We start from the raw sequence: 18950 nt of genomic DNA on the forward strand, positions 1-18950 counted from the left end.
AATAGGGAGACTTTGCTTTAAAACCTGTCTGTGCCGCTTGCTTGCTGTGTGGTTTTGAACAGAGTTTATAACATTTATCATAGTTTTGCATCTGTAAAATGGAGATTGATATAATCCCTTCCTCATAGAGTTGCTGGGGAATTGAATGAACTAATCCATGTATAACACAGTGCCTGGTGCATCATAGTCAGTACCAGTGTCCTGCATTGCAGGCGCATTCTTTACTGTCTGAGCAACCAGGGGAGCCCAGTCAGTACTGAAATGGATCAGTTTTCTTAGTCTCTAGGCTGTTTTGTCAGACAGTCTCATGAATGAGTGTGAAATGAAGAAACTGAGGAGGGGCAGTGCCTGAAGGCCTCCTCTCAGGTCGAAGTGGTTGCTTGTTTATTTTCAGTGCTTTGAAAATTCATGGTCAAACCCTTATTTTCCCAGTGCTAAATCTCAAAACTGTATTTTGACATGTTTTCTGTATCTGAACACCTCAAGAAAAATACCATCTTTCACTGATAAAATGAAAAGTTAGAGGCTTCCTTTGGGCCATGCATGTATCACATTGATGTGATTCCTATAAAATTTGAAACTGTATAAGTGCATGTGGATTCTTAGAAGGAGAAAGAAATACTGATTTTGCCATCTTATTTGGCACCTTAGTTTGTGTATGGCTCTTGGATACTTCAGATTTTAATAAATGCTAGTTAATTTTATGCAAATAGTCAGTGAAAGCCTTTAATGAAAAGACTCTAAAGCTAACTAAGCTTTATAGATGTTAGCTAAATTTATGGATTAACCAGGTATAAAAGAACAGGACTTTGAAAATGAAATACTATTTTGTTGGAACCTTCCAATGAGGCTTTTAAATAGGATTGGCTATATTTGGGCCTTTTTTGGATTTGTGGTTGCTTAAACACTGGAGATTATCTTTGAGAATTCATTTTCATATCTTAAAAATATGAATAATTAGTTAAATGCTCATACGTGAGATAAAAAATGTTAAGTGCTTATTCCTTACCTTTCACTACCTTCCATATTTGACTTTTTGCCTGACCTCATCAGAGTCTTCTTGATTTTAATGCATTTCCCCCCCCACCCCCGCAGAGTACTGTGTATATCTTATTGAGCTCATTTATTAAAAAAAAATCATAAAATAAGAGTTGATGTGTAGTTTAAAGTTTTCTGGTTATGACTTAAATCTGTATGTGTGCTTTCTTCAGACTTTGAAATGTGTCTGTAAGAGAAACAGTTGGAAAGGACAATTCAAGTACAACTTCTGATTCCACAAATTAGAAAGTAGAAGAAGAAAAAGTAATTATACTACATACATATCTTGGAACTGCTATTGAGGCAAATTGATGTTCTGATTTATGTAATATGATTGAAGCAAATATTTGAAGTGTCTTTATTTTCAACTGGTAAGCCATGAGTAGTATCCTTTGTATATTAGCTTCAATTACTGAAGAGTCCATGTATTTTATATGCAGGAAACCCTTCAATTAAGGTGTGCCTCCTTCCACACTAATAATTAACAATTCATTTCTAAGGATTTTAATTTTCTTTAGGAAATAATAAAAGAGGCCCATTATTTTCTCAGCTAAATCTGTTTTTTTTTTTTTCTCTCTCTCTCTTTTTTTCTTGGTCATGGCAGTGGAGGGGGGAAATGAGTGGAAAAAAATTGTTAATCACCTTGTAGGACTGAATTTCAGAAAAGTCATAAAGTAGAAGTTCAAAACAAGTTAAAACACTGAAAAGAAATCACTATTTGTAAAATGAACTGTATTAAGCTGCACCCAATATATTAGAGGAAAAAATAACATTTAAATTCACAAAGGCGTGTCTATAAAGAACAAGCTTTGAAATGATTAGAATATGTGGATTTTTAATTTGTGGGCAGTCATAAAATATGCTCATCTTAGAAAACCAGCAAGGCATCAGAACAGAAATAGTGGTGGAAATAATTCATGGGTAATCCAAGATCTTACTTCTCACTTCCTGACCTGTGGCATCTGTGAAGAACTGCTCCTCTATGTTAATGTCTGGCCGAATCCAGTGTTGAAGAGCAGACTTGCTCCTTAGGACCAAGTCTTGTTTTTATGGACCTAAGTTTTGCCTCCCCAGGAGGCAAATGCTCCATGAAGGGGGTTGGGAGGGTGAGGGAGACACAACGCAGAGCTTAGTGATTCCATTTTGTTCAGGTAGCAGATACTGGTTGAGCCCCACTGTGTGCCTGAAAATGTGCTGGGCACAGAGTAACTGGTGACAGATGAGACAGATGTCATCCATTCCTTGTCAGAGCAAAGTGACCTGAGGTTTGAAATGGCAATTAAAGTGCAATAGTAGGTATTATTAGAGAAAGGCAGACATCGCTGGAGGGCCAGAAAGAATTTCCGAGAGGACCGCTATCTGACTGACACCTGAAATATGAGTGGGAGTCAGTTGGGTGAAGAGTAGGAAAAGTGTGTTCCCACCAGAGAAACAGGCACGTGCAAAGTCCTGGGGTTTAGAAGGCAAACGGAGTGTTTGAACAGAGAGACTCAGCTAGAACGGGGATGTGACTTGGAGGGTGGCGAGGGATAAAACTAGGAGAGGAGGTAAGGGCTGGTCAGGAACGGCTTGGTGAGCTGTCTTGAGACTTTTAGATTTTATCATTCGAGCCGTGGGAGCATCAGATTGTTACAGCAGGATAGGGTCATGGTGGTGTGTGATTTTAGAAAGATGCTTTTGGCAAAATGGTGGGTCATGACTGGCAATGAAGACTAGAGGTTGGGGGGGTGGGGCAGGCAGGAAGTGATAGCGGTTACGGCAGTGATGACAGGTCTGGGACAAAATGGATTTTGCTCTGAAAAATAACTTTAACGGATTTAATAGGTGTGTGTGTGTTGGGGGAGGGGGCGTTGAGTGAGGAAGAGGGTAGAGTTGAGAACAACACCCATGTTTCAGGCTTCATGGTGTGGTGGCGAAGAGGAACAGGTGGGTGAGGAAAGAGGATGGTCAGTTATGTTTGGGACACATCCCTCTTGAAAAGTCTGTGAGATAGTTGAGTCTAAATGGACAGGGGTTGGCACAACATTGTAAATCAACTATACTTCAATTTGTTTAAAAATTTTTTTAAAAGTAAGTAAATGAACTGGGGGTAGGTGGATATAAATGTGAAGCTTAGTAAAGAGATTTGGTCCAGAATGTACTGAGGGCCAAGGGTGACCAAGGGAAATATATACACTATTAAATTCTTCTCAGGCTACTGCTTGTTTTAATTTTTCAGCTTTATTGAAGTATAATTGACAAAGAAAATTGTGAGATATTTAAAATGTGCATTGTGATTGTATGATACGTATGCTTTGTGAAAGGATTTCTCTCCTTTGAATTAGTTAACACATCCTTCACCTCATATATTTACTTTTTATTTTTGTGTTATTTTTTTTCCTTTTTGTGAGGATATTTCAGTTGTACTCTCTGAGAAAATTTCAGTTCAACAAGAAACAGCACTATCAACTATAGTCACCATATTGTACATTAAATCTGGAGACCTTATTCATCTTATAACTGAAAGTTTGTTCTCTTTTACCAGCTTCTCCCCATTTCTCTCTCCTCTGGTCTCTGGCAATCACTTTTCCATTCTGTTTCTATGAGTTTGACTTTTTTCTAGGTTCCACATATAAGTGATACCATGCAGTATTTATCTTTCTCTGTCTGGCTTGTTTCATTTAATTTAACACCCTCCACCCCCACCTCCCATCCAGGCTCATCCATATTGTTGAAAATGAGAGTATTTTTATTTATTTATTTATTTTCATTTATTTTTATTAGTTGGAGGCTAATTACTTTACAATATTGTAGTGGTTTTTGCCATACATTGACATGAATCAGTCATGGATTTACATGTGTTCCCCATCCTGATCCCCCCTCCCGCCTCCCTCCCCATCCCATCCTTCTGGGTCTTCCCAGTGCACCTATAAGGGCAGAGAGTATTCCACATTTTCTATTTTTTCATCTTTTTATCCTTTGGCCATGTCCTGTGGCATGTGAAATTTTAGTTCCCCCACCAGGGATTGAACCTGCACTCTCTGCATTGATAGCATGGAGTTTTCACCACTGGACTACAGGGGAAGTCTCTGTTGCACATTCTCCTCATCCGTTCATCTGTCAGCAGACATAGGTTGTTTCCATACTTTGGCTAGTGTGAATAATGCTGCCGTAAACATGTACAGATATTTCAAGATAATGATTTCATTTTCTTTGCATACATGTCCAGAGGTGGTATTGCTGAACTGTAAGGTAGCTCTATTTTAATATCTTGAGGAACCCCCACACTGTGTTTTCCATGGTGGCTGCACCAGTTTGCATTCCCACCAACAGAGCTTGAGGGTTCCCTTTTCTCCACATTGCCCTTGTTTTAATTTGGTCTGGTTTTATATTTCTCTTCATTCTCTGAATATGGACCATTGCTTTGTTTTGTAATTAATAGGCTTTTCTTTATGCTGATAATAGTGCAAAAATAGCTGAAAGAGGGAAAATAAAAAGAAAAGGGAAAAGAAAAAGTCACGGGAAAGAATCCCAGAGAGTCTTGGGGGGAAGCTCTGTGTTAACCCTTCTGTTGCCCCTAGAGCTGAGGGTGACTCTGGTGATTCCTGCTCACAGGTTATTCCTGGTGATTCCTCTCCCCACTCTGCCTGCTCATGGTTCGTTAGCCTCATCTCCTCCCCATTTCCTATTTTTTTTTTCATTTTTTAAAATTAATTAACTTTTTTCAATTGGAGGCTAATTACTTTACAATATCGTGGTGGTTTTTGCCATACATTGACATGAATCAGTCACGGGTGTACATGTGTCCCCCATCCCAAACCCCCCTCCCAGCCCCCTCCCCATTCCATTCCTCTGAGTTGTCCCCAGTGCCCTGTTTCAGGCATCGGACTTAGACTTCCTATTATTCAAACCCTGCATTAGCCCAAAGGCTTTGTTTTTCTTTTTTTGTAGCCAAGACAATAATGAGATTATTTCTCCAAACCTTCACCTGCAGCTCATATCATGGATCTGTCCTCTTGCACTTCATATTCTGTACAAGAGGAACTTTTGGGCTGATTTGGTCATAGGTACACAGAGTTCTTCAGTCTCTTCGGCAGACACTGTATGTTTCATCAATACAGTTGTTGTGAGTATTAAATGAACTTGATTTCCGTAAGATTTTTCTCTTGCATATTTTCACAGGATCAAATAATAACCCTTAAACAGAAGTTTCTTCTTAAAGAAACTTAAATCAGTTGCTTTAAGAACACATCTTGACCAAATTATACTCATTAGGGAACAAAAATTTTTGTTTTTCTTTTTTCTGATGTAAGTTGAAGACTGACAAATAGTGGTTAATGGCGTTTGGTTAAGAAAAATTTGTTTTAAATGTATAGATCAAAGACATACTTATTAATTATTTCTTGTTGCCAATTTGTCAATTCTAAATTTTAATGTAGTTTAGGCAGGAGAAAACCCAGCTTTGTCACAAAAGGTTGGCATTACAACTGTGATTCTATTGTGCCTCTATTTTAATTCTTGTTAAGGGATGAATTTGATTGTACAAACCCAGAATGTTTTGTCTATTAAACATGTTAGTTCAAGAACTTCATTTGGTTTTGTAAAGATACTCACCTATGATGGCTGGCCAATCCAAACATAAGATTTAACCAAGTGACTTCTAACCCAATTCAGTTCTCCCATCTTCTGGCTTGCAAAACATCTGGCTTTTGGGAGAGAAACTGAATCAAAGTAATTTTTTTATTCAAATGAGTGTTGACTGTTTTCTTCTGAGGCTAAATATAAACTTATTTTTAAGAGTTAAAATAAGTCAACATGTCCTGCACAAACATCATAGGAGATGAAACACTAAGAGTTTCTTTGACGTGTCAGAAGAATATACCTTTTATTTAGAGTTTACATCTGCCCGGGTAAATTTTATTTCTAGATCTATTATTTCTTCAATTTGTCTCTGTTAATAGGGAAGATTCTAAAGATAATAACTATGCTTGGGTGTTTGAGACAGTGTGTGGTCTTTTACTGAAGTTACAAAATTTCAACTCTGTTGACTAGTTTGTTGTTTCATATTATGCAATAGAGGAAGATGCACATGTTAATTTAATCTGAAGCTTGTTTATACAATGGCTTTTATAATGTATATCTGAAGATAGAGAATCAAGTTTTATGAGACCAGTATTTCTTGTCAATTCCCCACCGCACCCTACTTTAATTGGACTGACCCTTAAATTAAATAAAGAACAAAGAGGTCTGCAGTTTCACTACATGTTCTGGCTTGCCCTTGGCAAATGAGAAAATAGAAACAGAGAATCTGAATTAGAAGGTCACATATACACTTACCTTTTTTGTGAATGGAACACATTTAAAAACTGTACATATCATCTATTTAGTCTCAATTCCAGTTGTTTTCCAAAGAGGTATAAGAATTTAGACTTATATAAAAGGGCTTCTTTATAAAACTATGCTAATGATACTTTTTGATTTGTGAAATTTAATATTCTGCACATTATCAACCAGACTTCTTCTGATGGGTAGAGGAATGGAGATGACTTCCAAATCTTAGAGCAGAAACTTCATGTGGCAGTTTAAGTCTGTGAGTCATCCGCATTTAGTGGCGATGAAAGCCGTAGATGTGGGGCAGAATTTTCTGGTGGGAGAATTCAGGGTTACAGGAAGAGGAAAGGGCTGGATGTTGAGCCCCAGGCATCTCTGGATTATTGTTGGATGGAGGGAGGCAAATCTCCAAACTCTGGGAAGCCCCAGCCTGGGAGGTAAAGAGAGCGCTGGGAGCATTTTGTGTTACAAAAGCCGAGGGAAAAGCATATTTCAAGAGGAAGGAGGAATTGTCAGACGCTTCTGATGGGTCAAGCATGAAGTGGGTTGAAAGTGGCTGTTGAACTCAGCCACTGAAGTCATGGATGGTTTCTAGGAAGCTATGTTTGTGGAGCAACAAAAGTGGAAAGCAGATGGATGTGATTGAGGCAGGCAGGAGAGAAAGGAGGAAGAAGACCTCTGGTGTAGACATCTGTGAGGAGCTGAGCTGAGAAGGAGGGGCAGGATAGAAGTTGGTGAGTGTTGTGGGTTCAGGGGGAACATTTTTGTGGGACAGACCTGCCTGATGTGATAAAAGCCAGTGAGAAAGAAGCCTTTGAGTGAGAGAGATTCAGTAAACAAGAGAAAAAAAAGAGGATTTAGAGTGAAATAGCAGCAGCAACAACTAAATATTCATTCAGTGTTTGCCAGACCCAGGGCACCGGGCTAAAAATTAACTGGGACATGTGTTCTCATAGTATGTGTCTTCCATTATAATGTATATGATGTTATATAGTGGGTGCCATTGTGTTCTCTAGGTTAGAGCAGGGAAGTGTGATTTAGGGATATTAACTAACCTGTTCAGTGTCCTTCAGTTAGTGAGTGATGGACAAATTTATTAATTTAAAGGATGAACTTGGCCACTGCCCCAGTCTACCATCCCTGACTTAAATTTAGGTGTTCTGTGCTGCATTTGGAGAGCTGCTTAGTTCAGTTCAGTTCAGTTCAGTTCAGTCGCTCAGTTGTGTCTGACTCTTTGTAACCCCATGAACTGCAGCACACCAGGCCTCCCTGTCCATCACCAACTCGCGGAGTTCACCCAAACCCGTGTCCATTGAGTTGGTGATGCCATCCAACCATCTCATCCTCTGTTGTCCCCTTCTCCTCCTGCCCTCAATCTTTCCCAGCATCAGGGTCTTTTCAAATGAGTCAGCTCTTTGCATCAGGTGGCCAAAGTATTGGAGTTTCAGCTTCAAAATCAGTCCTTCCAATGAACACCCAGGACTGATCTCCTTTAAGATGGACTGGATGGATCTCCTTGCAGTCCAAGGGACTCTCAAGAGTCTTCTCCAACACCACAGTTCCAAAGCATCAATTCTTCTGCACTCAGCTTTCTTTACAGTCCAACTCTCACATCCATACATGGCTACTGGAAAAACCATAGCCTTGATGAGACGGACCTTTGTTGGCAAAGTAATGTCTGTGCTTTTTAATATGCTGTCTAGGTTGGTCATAACTTTCCTTCCAAGGAGTAAGCGTCTTTTAATTTCATGGCTTCAATTGCCATCTGAAGTGATTTTGGAGCCCAGAAAAATAAAGTCAGCCACTGTTTCCACTGTTTCCCCATCTATTTCTCATGCAGTGATGGGACCAGATGCCATGATCTTAGTTTTCTGAATGTTGAGTTTTAAGCCAACTTTTCCACTCTCCTCTTTCCCTTTCATCAAGAGGCTCTTTAGTTCTTCACTTTCTGCCATAAGGGTGGTGTTATCTGCATATCTGAGGTCGAGCTGCTTAAAGAATCTTTATTTTAAGAAAGAGCGTTTTGAAACTCTCTGTCTGAAAGTTCTAACGACTTTATTGGGACAACAATTTTGATGGGTGGCCTGAGTCAAAAAAACCAACCAACCAAACAAAACGTTATCTACTAAGAAAGCTTAACTTTGTGAATATATATAAAACATTATGCCCCCAAATATAGGCTATGTGAACCAAAGTGAATTTTCACAAAGAACTCTCAAAGCAAGTGGGAAAGGCAGAAATTCAGTCTCGGAGAGGTGGTTTTTTTTTTGTTTTTTTTTTTTAACCCTTCAAAAAGCAATGGGTTGAGGGTAGCAACAAGGGAAAGTCAAGTAAGTGATGATGGAAAACCTCCTCTAGACAGCTTCCCTGTAGATTCCCTATAGATTCAGACCAGCTAAATTTCCTGAAATAATACTAATTCTGTCCTCTTGCTTTTCATAGGACATAATGACTACATGTGTCCGGCCACCAACCAGTGCACAATTGATAAAAATAGGAGGAAGAGCTGTCAGGCCTGCCGGCTACGAAAGTGCTATGAAGTGGGCATGATGAAAGGGGGTAGGTACCTTGGACCCAGGGCACCCACCTTCCCACCTGCCACGATGTCCTTGTCCATCACCCACTGCTGGCTGTTTCCATTCTGGTAACTGTGGGAGTGGAGTGATTTCTCTTCTAATTAATTTTTTTCCTATTCTTATTTTTCTTTGCAATGAAAGTATTTTATAACACATGTTCTTAAAAAAATAAGAAATTTGAGCATGCCATTTTGTGTTTCATATTTTTAATGTAAATAATGATGTTTAAAATCAAAGATGTGTGGGAGGTGGTGGTGGAAGGAAAGGAAAACTGCTTAATGAGTTGTACTAGAAATATTTTTCAGTTACTGTTTTATGTTGCTAATGTAGATCATGATATCTGGGAAGCAACTTTCACTTCGTTGAGACTTGTCTATGTAAAAGCCAAAGAGCTAATTTATAATCTTTCAATCCCTTCATATTCCTTAGGAAATTTGAATTTCAATTGACAGGCAGCTTTCTTCTGTAGAAGTTGAGTTAGCCAGCTGCTCCCATGATCTCAGTGTCTAGCGTGGTGCTGGGGACAATGCAGTGATTTCCAAGCACAAACCATCACGAGGTAGCTGGGACTTGTGCTTGTGTCTCTGTGTGTATGTATGGCTTTCTGTCTCCTCATGTATCCAGTCTTCCAGGTTTCCTATACAGGAATCCAGTGTCTTGTTCTGGGGGTATTAGGTGCCCCATAAATATGGTTGCCTCATTGATCTCCTTGTATTCTTTGGAATCTGCTTTTGAAGAGCACTTTTAGTCTTGAATAGCCTTCAAAATACTGGGAGAGAACAAAGAGGAAATGTGTAAATAAAGGAATGGGCGCATCCAGTGTTTTAGGATAATATAAGGCTTCCCAGGTGGCGCTAGTGGTAAAGAACCCACCTGCCAATACAGGAGATGTAAGAGACACAGGTTTGATCCCTGGTTCGGGAAGATCCCCTGAAGGAGGAAATGGCAACCCACTCCAGTATTCTTGCCTAGAGAATCCCATGGACAGAGGAGCCTGGCGGGCTACAGTCCAAGGGGTGGCAAAGAGTCGGACATGACTGAGCGACTTTGCACAGCATGCACAAAGAGAGACAGACCTCTGATGGTGCTGCCCGCTGAGCATAATGGGAAAAGCTTTCTGGAGAGGAGGCTTGAGATCAGTTAAGGAGAGCAAAGTTGCCATGACAAAGATTAGTGATTGTGCAGACAGAGGACAGCTAACCTTTAACTCATTAATACTTGAACAAAGTGGGAGGCAGCGGAGAAACCAGCAATCATGCTTGATGATTATATAATTGAGCTTATAGGCAAAGATCCCTTAGTTAGAGGTCATTAATAAACCTACTAGGTTGAGATTTTTGAATACAACCTTTGGAATAAATTCTCTTGATGAACAGATGAAATGTTGAATTTACACATTGTGTGAGCTGTGACTATATGTCTTGAGAGTCTGAAAAAGCAACTTTAATTCAAAGGGTAATTAATTCCAGGAATTTAGCAGTCACATTCAGAAAATGACACTTTGAGTCATAAAGGGATTAAATATTTAAGGAATTCCTCTTTCTTTGTACTGTTGGAGAATTAGTCAGGCTTAATTAAACTCACAAAAAGCTTCTTAAGGTGACTTAATAAGTGACAGGAATATAACAGCTACATGTAAAAAGTTTAATTTGAAAGAGTGAGTCCAAGTTTAATATTCTTCTTTGGCAATTATAGGTAGATTAAGCCCAGCCTCTTAAATTCTCTCTAAAAGCCGGAATAGTCAACTTGTAAATAGGTCCAAGACATTTTTTTTTCCTTTGAGGGTACCCATACATTGACCCCACTTCATAGAAACAATTCTGTTTTTCCTAATTAACATCCAGATACAGTCTGGCTGCATAAATATAAATTATGCATACCCATTTTTAATCTAACAAAAAATCTGACATGCGAAGACATAATAAAAATCTCCCCACTGTTTTCAAATGGGACTTTGGATAATTACTGCACATAGCCAATCTAAGTGCATATGCATATTCTTGTACATGTATATTTATGGCTGCAAAATATATATGTGTTAGTCTGCTACTGTATCAGTTTTCTGATCCTGCTATAACAAAATCTATAGACTGGGTGGCTTAAACGTAGAAATTGATATCTCATGGCTCTGAAGACTGGAAGTCCAAGATCAAGCTGTTAGCAGGTTTGGTTTCACCCTAGACCTTTCCCCTTAGTTGAAGATGGTCCCCTTCTCTCTCTGCCCTCACATGGCCTTTTTCTCTCTGTGTGTGTATCCCTGGTGTGTGTGTATGTGTGTGTGTTTTCTCTTCTTTTAGGGACACCAGTCATGTTGGATTAGGACCCCATCCTTAGGGCCTCATTTAATCTTCATTACATTTTTAAAGAGCCTATATCCAAATTTAGTACTGTTTTGAAGTACTAGGGTTAAGGCTTCAATTTGATTTTTTTGAGGAGACACAATTCAGTCCATAACAATTTCCCATAAGATTCCTTAGCATTTGTTAGTAGCCGTCTACATAAAATGAAAACATGTGTCTTTCTGGCAGTTTATAGATGTGTATAAGTTTTATGGCAAGCTTTAAAATTATAAAACCATAGACTGTGAGAACATCTCATTTTAATTATGTGTATAGTGTTTGCCATAAAGCAATGTAATTTATATTACTTTTAAATTATGGGCTAGCACACATAACCTTATAACATCTTGTGTAACCCCCAAATCCCACCCAATAAAGACTTAATTTACAGCTGGAAGTACAGTTACAACCAACTATAAAATCAGAAACTACTTGTAAAGAACAGCTGTGACTAAGTAAATCTTTACAATGTTTTCCTACTGGTTTCACAAGAATCCAGTTTCTGAACCACGCTAGAGACCAATTATAATATTGAATCTCTACATATGAAATAAAATGTTTCATTTCAGATAAAAGAGAGAGAACCACAAACTTATCCCTTACTTTTAGAGCAAGGCTTAATATGTTTATTATTTTTTAGAGATCCAAAAGAGTGCATGGTTTATCTACACAAAGAAATTATTTGAATCTCTTATGATACCTGCCGTACCCTGAAAATCCCAACTTCATTGTTAGATTTGGTCCTGAGGCAAAATGGTTTGGTAGGATGCAGGATTTAAGAGGTGCTTTAAGGGATGCTCTTGCGCATCATAGTACCAGTGCTGGTTTACTCTGCCTAGCTTGCATTTTCCTTTTCATCTGTCTCCCTCCTCTTCAACCTTAAGTGGCAGATTAAACATCTGTTCTTTAGGGAGAGGCTCTCTGTTGCATTGGGCTTCCCTTGTGGCTCAGCTGGTAAAGAGTCCACCTGCAATGTGGGAGACCTGGATTCGATCCCTGGGTTGAGAAGATCCCCACTCCAGTGTTCTGGCCTGGAGAATTCCATGAACTCTATAGTCCATGGGGTCGCAAAGAGTTGGACACGACTGAGCGACTTTCACTTTCTTTTTTTCCCCTGTTGCCTCACTCTACATTAGCCCCTTGTATTATCCCTTTCACAGCAGACAACTCTTGCCTGAATTCTTGTTACTGTTATTGTTCGTTGTTCAACATCTGTTCATGAACTCCACAGTGGTGAGGGCTGCTCTCTCTGTCCTGTTTACTGATCTAGCACTAAACAAGTCACAAAGTGAGTGTTCAAGAATTTTCTTCCCCATAAATTAATGGCATAGTTCATTTAAATAGTTATTAGTTTAGGACTGTTTAGGGGTGAGCTACTACAGAGACTGCAAACATGAATAAACACCCAGTCCCTTGCATCAGTACCCTCACTATACAAAGAGGACGTTTGCTCATCAAGTGGCAAATAAAAGTCCCTAAGGCAAGTTCAGACCAGGATGGAAGATAGAGACGAGAATGGAAGACCATCGTTCAGTGGAAGCTCAGAGCTTTGGCCAGTCACTACTGGGTTTAGTTCAACCCAGAGTGTTACTCAGACCATCTGACTTTCAAAGTATATGTTATTATACAAGAACTTGGCATTTCTATCTTGGTTTGATGAAAGGGGAAAACTTCAGAGATGGAATTCTTGGTCCAAATACTGGCTTTTCCTCAGACTTGCTGAGCAATCCTGTTAACATTTTTATTGAGTTTCATTATCCTCAGATGTAAAATAAAAATAAACAATTTGTACTTAACAAGTTTCTTGTAAAGATCACAATTCCTGTGAAGTACTTATTAAAGTACCACACAAGTGTTAGTTAGTGGTTACAGGCAGCCCTTGGAGATATTTCAGGGTTGGTTCCAGACCGCTACGATGAGGTAAATATCACAATAAAGCGAGTCACAGAAAAAAAATTTTTTTGGTTTCCAGTGCATGTAAAAGATATGTCTACACTACACTCTACTCTATTAAGTGTATAATAGTATTTTGTCTAAAATAATGTACATACCTAGTTAAGAAATGTTTGTTGTTATTTAGTTACTAAGTTGCTTCTGACTCTTCGACAACCCCGTGGACTGTAGCCCACCAGACTTCTTCCTCCTTGGGATTTCCCAGGCAGGATTACTAGAGTGGTTGCCATTTCCTTGTCCAGGGGATCTTCCTGACCAAGATGTTTACTCCATGTCTCCTGCATTGCAAGTGGATTCTTTACCACTGAAGCCCAATTAAGAAATACATTAGTGCTAAAAAAAAAAAAAAAAGCTAGCCATCCTCTCAGCCTTTCAGTTCAGTTCAGTTCAGTTGCTCAGTCTTGACTGACGCTTTGAGACCCCATGGACTGCAGCACGCCAGGCTTCGCTGTCCATCACAACTCCTGGATCTTACTCAAACTCATGTCCATCAAGTCCATCATCCTCTGTTGCTCTGTCATTCCCTTCTCCTGCCTTCAGTCTTTCCCAGCTCAGGGTCTTTTCCAATGAGTCATTTCTTCGCATCAGGTGGCCAAAGTATTGGAGGTTCGGTTTCAGCATCAGTCCTTCCAATGAATATTCAGGACTGATTTCCTTTACGATTGACTGGTTTGATCTGGCAGTCCAAGGGACTCTCAGGAGTCTTCTCCAACACCACAGTTCAGAAGCATCAATTCTTCAGTGCTCAACTTTCTTTATGGTCCAACTCTCACATCCATATATGACTACTGGAAAAATTGTAGCTTTGACTAGATGGACCTTTGTTGGCAAAGTAATGTCTCTGTTTTTTAATGTTTTCTATGTTGGTCATAGCTTTTCTTCCAAGGAGCAACCATCTTTTAATTTCATGGCTGCATTAACCATCTGCAGTGATTTTGGAGCACCCCCCCCCCCGCCACTGTTTCCATTGTCTCCCCATCTATTTGCCATGAAGTGATGGGACCAGATACCATGATCTTAGTTTTCCAAATGTTGAGCTTTAAGCCAACTTTTTCACTCTCCTCTTTCACTTTCTTCCCCCGCCCACCACTGGTATTTTGCTTTGATTTGATTTTTTTAAATTTTTTAATTTGTTTTTTCATTTATTTTTATTAGTTGGAGGCTAATTACTTTACAATATTGTAGTGGTTTTTGTCATACATTGACATGAATCAGCCATGGATTTATATGTATTCCCCATCCCGATCCCCCCTCCCACCTCCCTCTCCACCCGATCCCTCTGGGTCTTCCCAGTGCACCAGGCCCGAGCACTTGTCTCATGCATCCAGCCTGGGCTGGTGATCTGTTTCACCCTAGATAATATACATGTTTCGATGCTGTTCTCTTGAAACATCCCACCCTCGCCTTCTCCCACAGAGTCCAAAAGTCTGTTCTGTACATCTGTGTCTCTTTTTCTGTTTTGCATATAGGGTTATCATTACCATCTTTCTAAATTCCATATATATGCGTTAGTATACTGTAATGTTCTTTATCTTTCTGGCTTACTTCACTCTGTATAATGGGCTCCAGTTTCATCCATCTCATTAGAACTGATTCAAATGAATTCTTTTTAATGGCTGAGTAATATTCCATGGTGTATATGTACCACGGCTTCCTTATCCATTCATCTGCTGATGGGCATCTAGGTTGCTTCCATGTCCTGGCTATTATAAACAGTGCTGCGATGAACATTGGGGTGCACGTGTCTCTTTCAGATCTGGTTTCCTCAGTGTGTATGCCCAGAAGTGGGATTGCTGGTTCATATGGCAGTTCTATTTTCAGTTTTTTAAGAAATCTCCACACTGTTCTCCACAGCGGCTGTACTAGTTTGCATTCCCACCAACAGTGTAAGAGGGTTCCCTTTTCTCCACACCTTCTCCAGCATTTATTGCTTGTAGACTTTTGGATAGCAGCCATCCTGACTGGCATGTAATGGTACCTCATTGTGGTTTTGATTTGCATTTCTCTAATAATGAGTGATGTTGAGCATCTTTTCATGTGTTTGTTAGCCATCTGTATGTCTTCTTTGGAGAAATGTCTGTTTAGTTCTTTGGCCCATTTTTTGATTGGGTCATTTATTTTTCTGGAGTTGAGCTGCAGGAGTTGCTTGTATATTTTTGAGATTAATCCTTTGTCTGTTGCTTCATTTGCTATTATTTTCTCCCAATCTGAGGGCTGTCTTTTCACCTCTTTCCCTTTCATCAAGAAGTTCTTTAGTTCCTCTTCACTTTCTGCCTTAAGGGTGGTGTCATCTGCATATTTGAGGTTATTGATATTTCTCCCAGCAATCTTGATTCTAGCTATTGCTTCATCCAGCCCAGCATTTCACATGATGTACTCTGCATGTAAGTTAAATAAGCAAAGTGACAAAATACAGCCTTGAAGAACTCCTTTCCTAATTTGGAACCAGTCTGTTGTTCCATGTGCAATTCTAACTGTTGCTTCTTGACCTGCATACAGATTTCTCAGGAGGCCAGTTGGTGGTCTGGTATTCCCATCTCTTTCAGAATTTTCCACAGGTTGCTGTGATCCACACAGTCAAAGGCTTTGGTGTAGTCAGTAAAGCAGAAGTAGATGTTTTTCTGAAATTCTCTTGCTTTTTTATTATCCAATTTGATCTGAGTCTTTAGCAAGTCATAAAAGTGACATTGAAAATCACTGATTACAGTTCACCATAACAAATATAATATTAAAGAAAAAGTTTGAAATATGAAAATTACCAGAAAGGAACCCAGAGACAGAAAGTGAGTAAATGCTGTTGAAAAAAATGGCACTAATAGACTTGCTTGTGTTACCACAAGTCTTTAACTTGTGAAAAATACAGTATCTTCAAAGTATAGCAAGATGAAGTATGCCTGTATATCTTCCATCCTAAAAATAATCCCTATCACAGATGTGTTTTTTTGGGGGGGTGGAGGGAAGGAGGAGAATGGCAATTTTATCACTAGCACTAGGTATAAATATCTAATTCTTTTGTAGAATGTTGAACCCTGGCTAAGCTACATCTGCTTTTTCTTTTGACTTTTTGGTGTCATATGCTGAGCATATCTTCACGAGTGGGATTTGTTTTTTTCATCATTTTATGATGCCATAGATTTACACAAACTGGCTAAAATTCCTCACATAGACTCAGAAGTGTGTTGGTGGAAAGGTTTTCATTTTTCAGATGAGGAAATTGGCATCAGAAATTAATTGATGTGCAAGACTCATGCACTGCCCATTCTGGTCGTATTTCCTTTTTACATATTAAGAAGAACTTTAAGATAAAGTAATAATTGTCACTACCATTTACTTTGATGACAATGTTGCAGTTTAATTTTGAGAAATACTCCCAAACAATAAATAAATTTAACTAACATTACAGTCTTAAAGTGAGGAAATAAGATACTAATAATATAGATGGAGAAATGTATGTTATGTGTCTCAAGTAACTGAGATGCCGAATGAAGAGCTGGAAAATAAAATGTTTCCTGTTTTTCTGAGCTTAATAATTATAGTCCTGAGTAATTATAATTAGTTTCATTGATAGGATTGGCTTCCAGTCCAGAAAATTAGGTTTCTTTTAATCCTACACTGGCTATTTTTCTTTACCAAAATAGTCAAGTGTTTATTAAAGTTAATAACAGAGAACCAAATCAATGAGTTAAAGATGTAAATGTGAATTTCTTGCTAGGGATAGTCCAACAATTCTTGGGAGAACTGTATCTGCATGTGAATCCAAGCTTTTTCAGAAGGTAGGGTTGAGAATTCATGTTTAGGAATTGATTTAAGAAAAATGTTAAGGGAAAGCGAATTGCTGTTGACCAAAGAGATTCTGGGTGTTTTAAGAAGCAACTTAGATATTTATGACATTAAACATATCTTTTACTAATTTATATTATGAATAATTAATTCATGCAAAACTTCTTCCTTATTATCCTTTTTCATTTTCAAACAAAGAAATACACTGAATCACATTCAGGACCTTAAAGATGAATAAATTCAGGTGAGTGAAACAATATAGCAGTCATCCCAGTGTTTCTATCCTTCAGCTCTTTTAATGTGGACTAAGCAACTTTCTTAAAAATTTGGCAGAATATGATGGGATCATCTCAGTTCAAAGACTATTGCCCTACTGATTAGTGATTTCTTCCATCAGAGTTACCAATGACTTTCAAGCTGTTATATCCAGCAGTCAATTCCTAGTCCTCCTCTTGATAGATTAGCAGCATTGGACACAGTAGATAATTCTCTCCTTCATGTGCTGATTTTACTTACCTTTCAGGACAATGTATTTTCTACCCCCTTCTACCCGATTTGTCTCTTGCTCTAGATCTTTGGGTGTTTCTCATTTTCTTTCCCGACCTCTTAGTATTGGAGTGGCCCGGGATTCAGTCTAGGGAACTCTTCTATTCTCTGTTCTCACTCCACTTTGGTATTACCTAGTCCCATGGTTCTAAATACCATGTATATGCTGATGACTGCCCAGTTTATGGGCTTCCCAGGTGGTGCTAGTGGTAAAGAATCTGCCTGCCAATTCAGGAGACGCAAAAGACGTAAGTTAGATCCCTGGGTTGGGAAGATTCCCTGGAGGTGGGCATGGCCACGCACTCCAGTATTCTTGCCTGGAGAATCCCATGGAGAGAGGAGCCTGGTGGGTTACAGGCCACAGGTCGCAAAGAGTCAGGCACGACTGAAGTGACTTAGCATGCACATGTGTCCAGTTTATACCTTTAGCTCAGACTTTCCCCCAAGTTTATGACTTCTATATACAATTTCTCATGTGTCTTCCTCACTTGAGTGTCTAATAAATATCTCAAATTCAATTTGTTCAAACCTGAATTTCTTGTCTTTATCCTCCAATATGCTTTATCTGTGATCCTTCTCATCTTAGCTGGTAACTTTATCTTTTGAATTGTTCAGACCTCAAAAATTGAATTATCCTTAACTCTTTTCTTTCTCCCATACCTCACATTCAGGAAGTTCTGGTGGCTCTGCCTTCAAATGTTTTTGGACTCTGACCACTTCTTACCACCCTACCACTTGTTGCCACTCTGGTCTGAAACAACATCTTTCTCCCACTTTATTGCTGAAGTCCTACTTGCTTTTTTCCTTGCTTCCCTGTAATCTTTTTTTCCCTATAAAGATATGTTAAAAATAGAAAATAATCAAAGAAGTGAAGTGAAGTCGCTCAGTCGTGTCTGACTCTTTGCAACCTGTGGCCTGTAACCCACCTGGCTCCTCTGTCCATGGGATTCTCCAGACAAGAATACTGGAGTGGGTTGCCATTTCCTTCTCCAGCAGATCTTCCTGACCCAGGGATCGAACCTGGGTCTCCTGCATTGTAGGCAGATGCTTGTACCGTCTGAGCCACCAGGGCAATCAAATAACCAAAGCACTTCTCAAAACCTTGCATTGCTTCCTGGTTCACTCAGCTGATGTCATTACAGTGGCCAGAAGACCCTGTCTCCTCCCTCTTCTTACTTCTTTCATCTCTTTTCCTATTACTCTCTATCCTGCTTCCTTTACTCCGACCATGTGAAGATTCTTAAATGCCAGGTACACTTCTGTCTTGAAGCATTTACTCTAGCTTTTCCTTCTCCCTGGAATGCCATTCCCCCGAATGTTTGTGTACCTAACTGTGTAACCTCTCTCAAATTCTGCTGCATTATCAATTTATCAGTGAGGTTTATCCTGACCATTGTATTGATAGTTT

The 18950-nt window shown here is 39.1% G+C and overlaps 1 protein-coding gene across 4 annotated transcripts in view; it reads left to right on the forward strand.

Annotated features, from left to right (window-relative positions):
* The window catches only part of ESR1 (estrogen receptor 1), a 272512-nt gene that overhangs the window by 67084 nt on the left and 186478 nt on the right, over nucleotides 1-18950 (forward strand). For 3 of the 4 annotated variants that reach the window (XM_043888321.1, XM_043888322.1, XM_043888324.1), the window contains one exon: nucleotides 8791-8907. The exons of the other annotated variant lie outside the window; for it this stretch is intronic. In XM_043888321.1, coding sequence (XP_043744256.1) covers nucleotides 8791-8907 — 117 coding nt within the window. The remainder of the gene's footprint in view (nucleotides 1-8790; nucleotides 8908-18950) is intronic. 4 annotated transcript variants of the gene reach the window in all.

Source organism: Cervus elaphus, chromosome 26, assembly GCF_910594005.1.
Source record: "Cervus elaphus chromosome 26, mCerEla1.1, whole genome shotgun sequence".
NCBI lineage: Eukaryota > Metazoa > Chordata > Mammalia > Artiodactyla > Cervidae > Cervus > Cervus elaphus.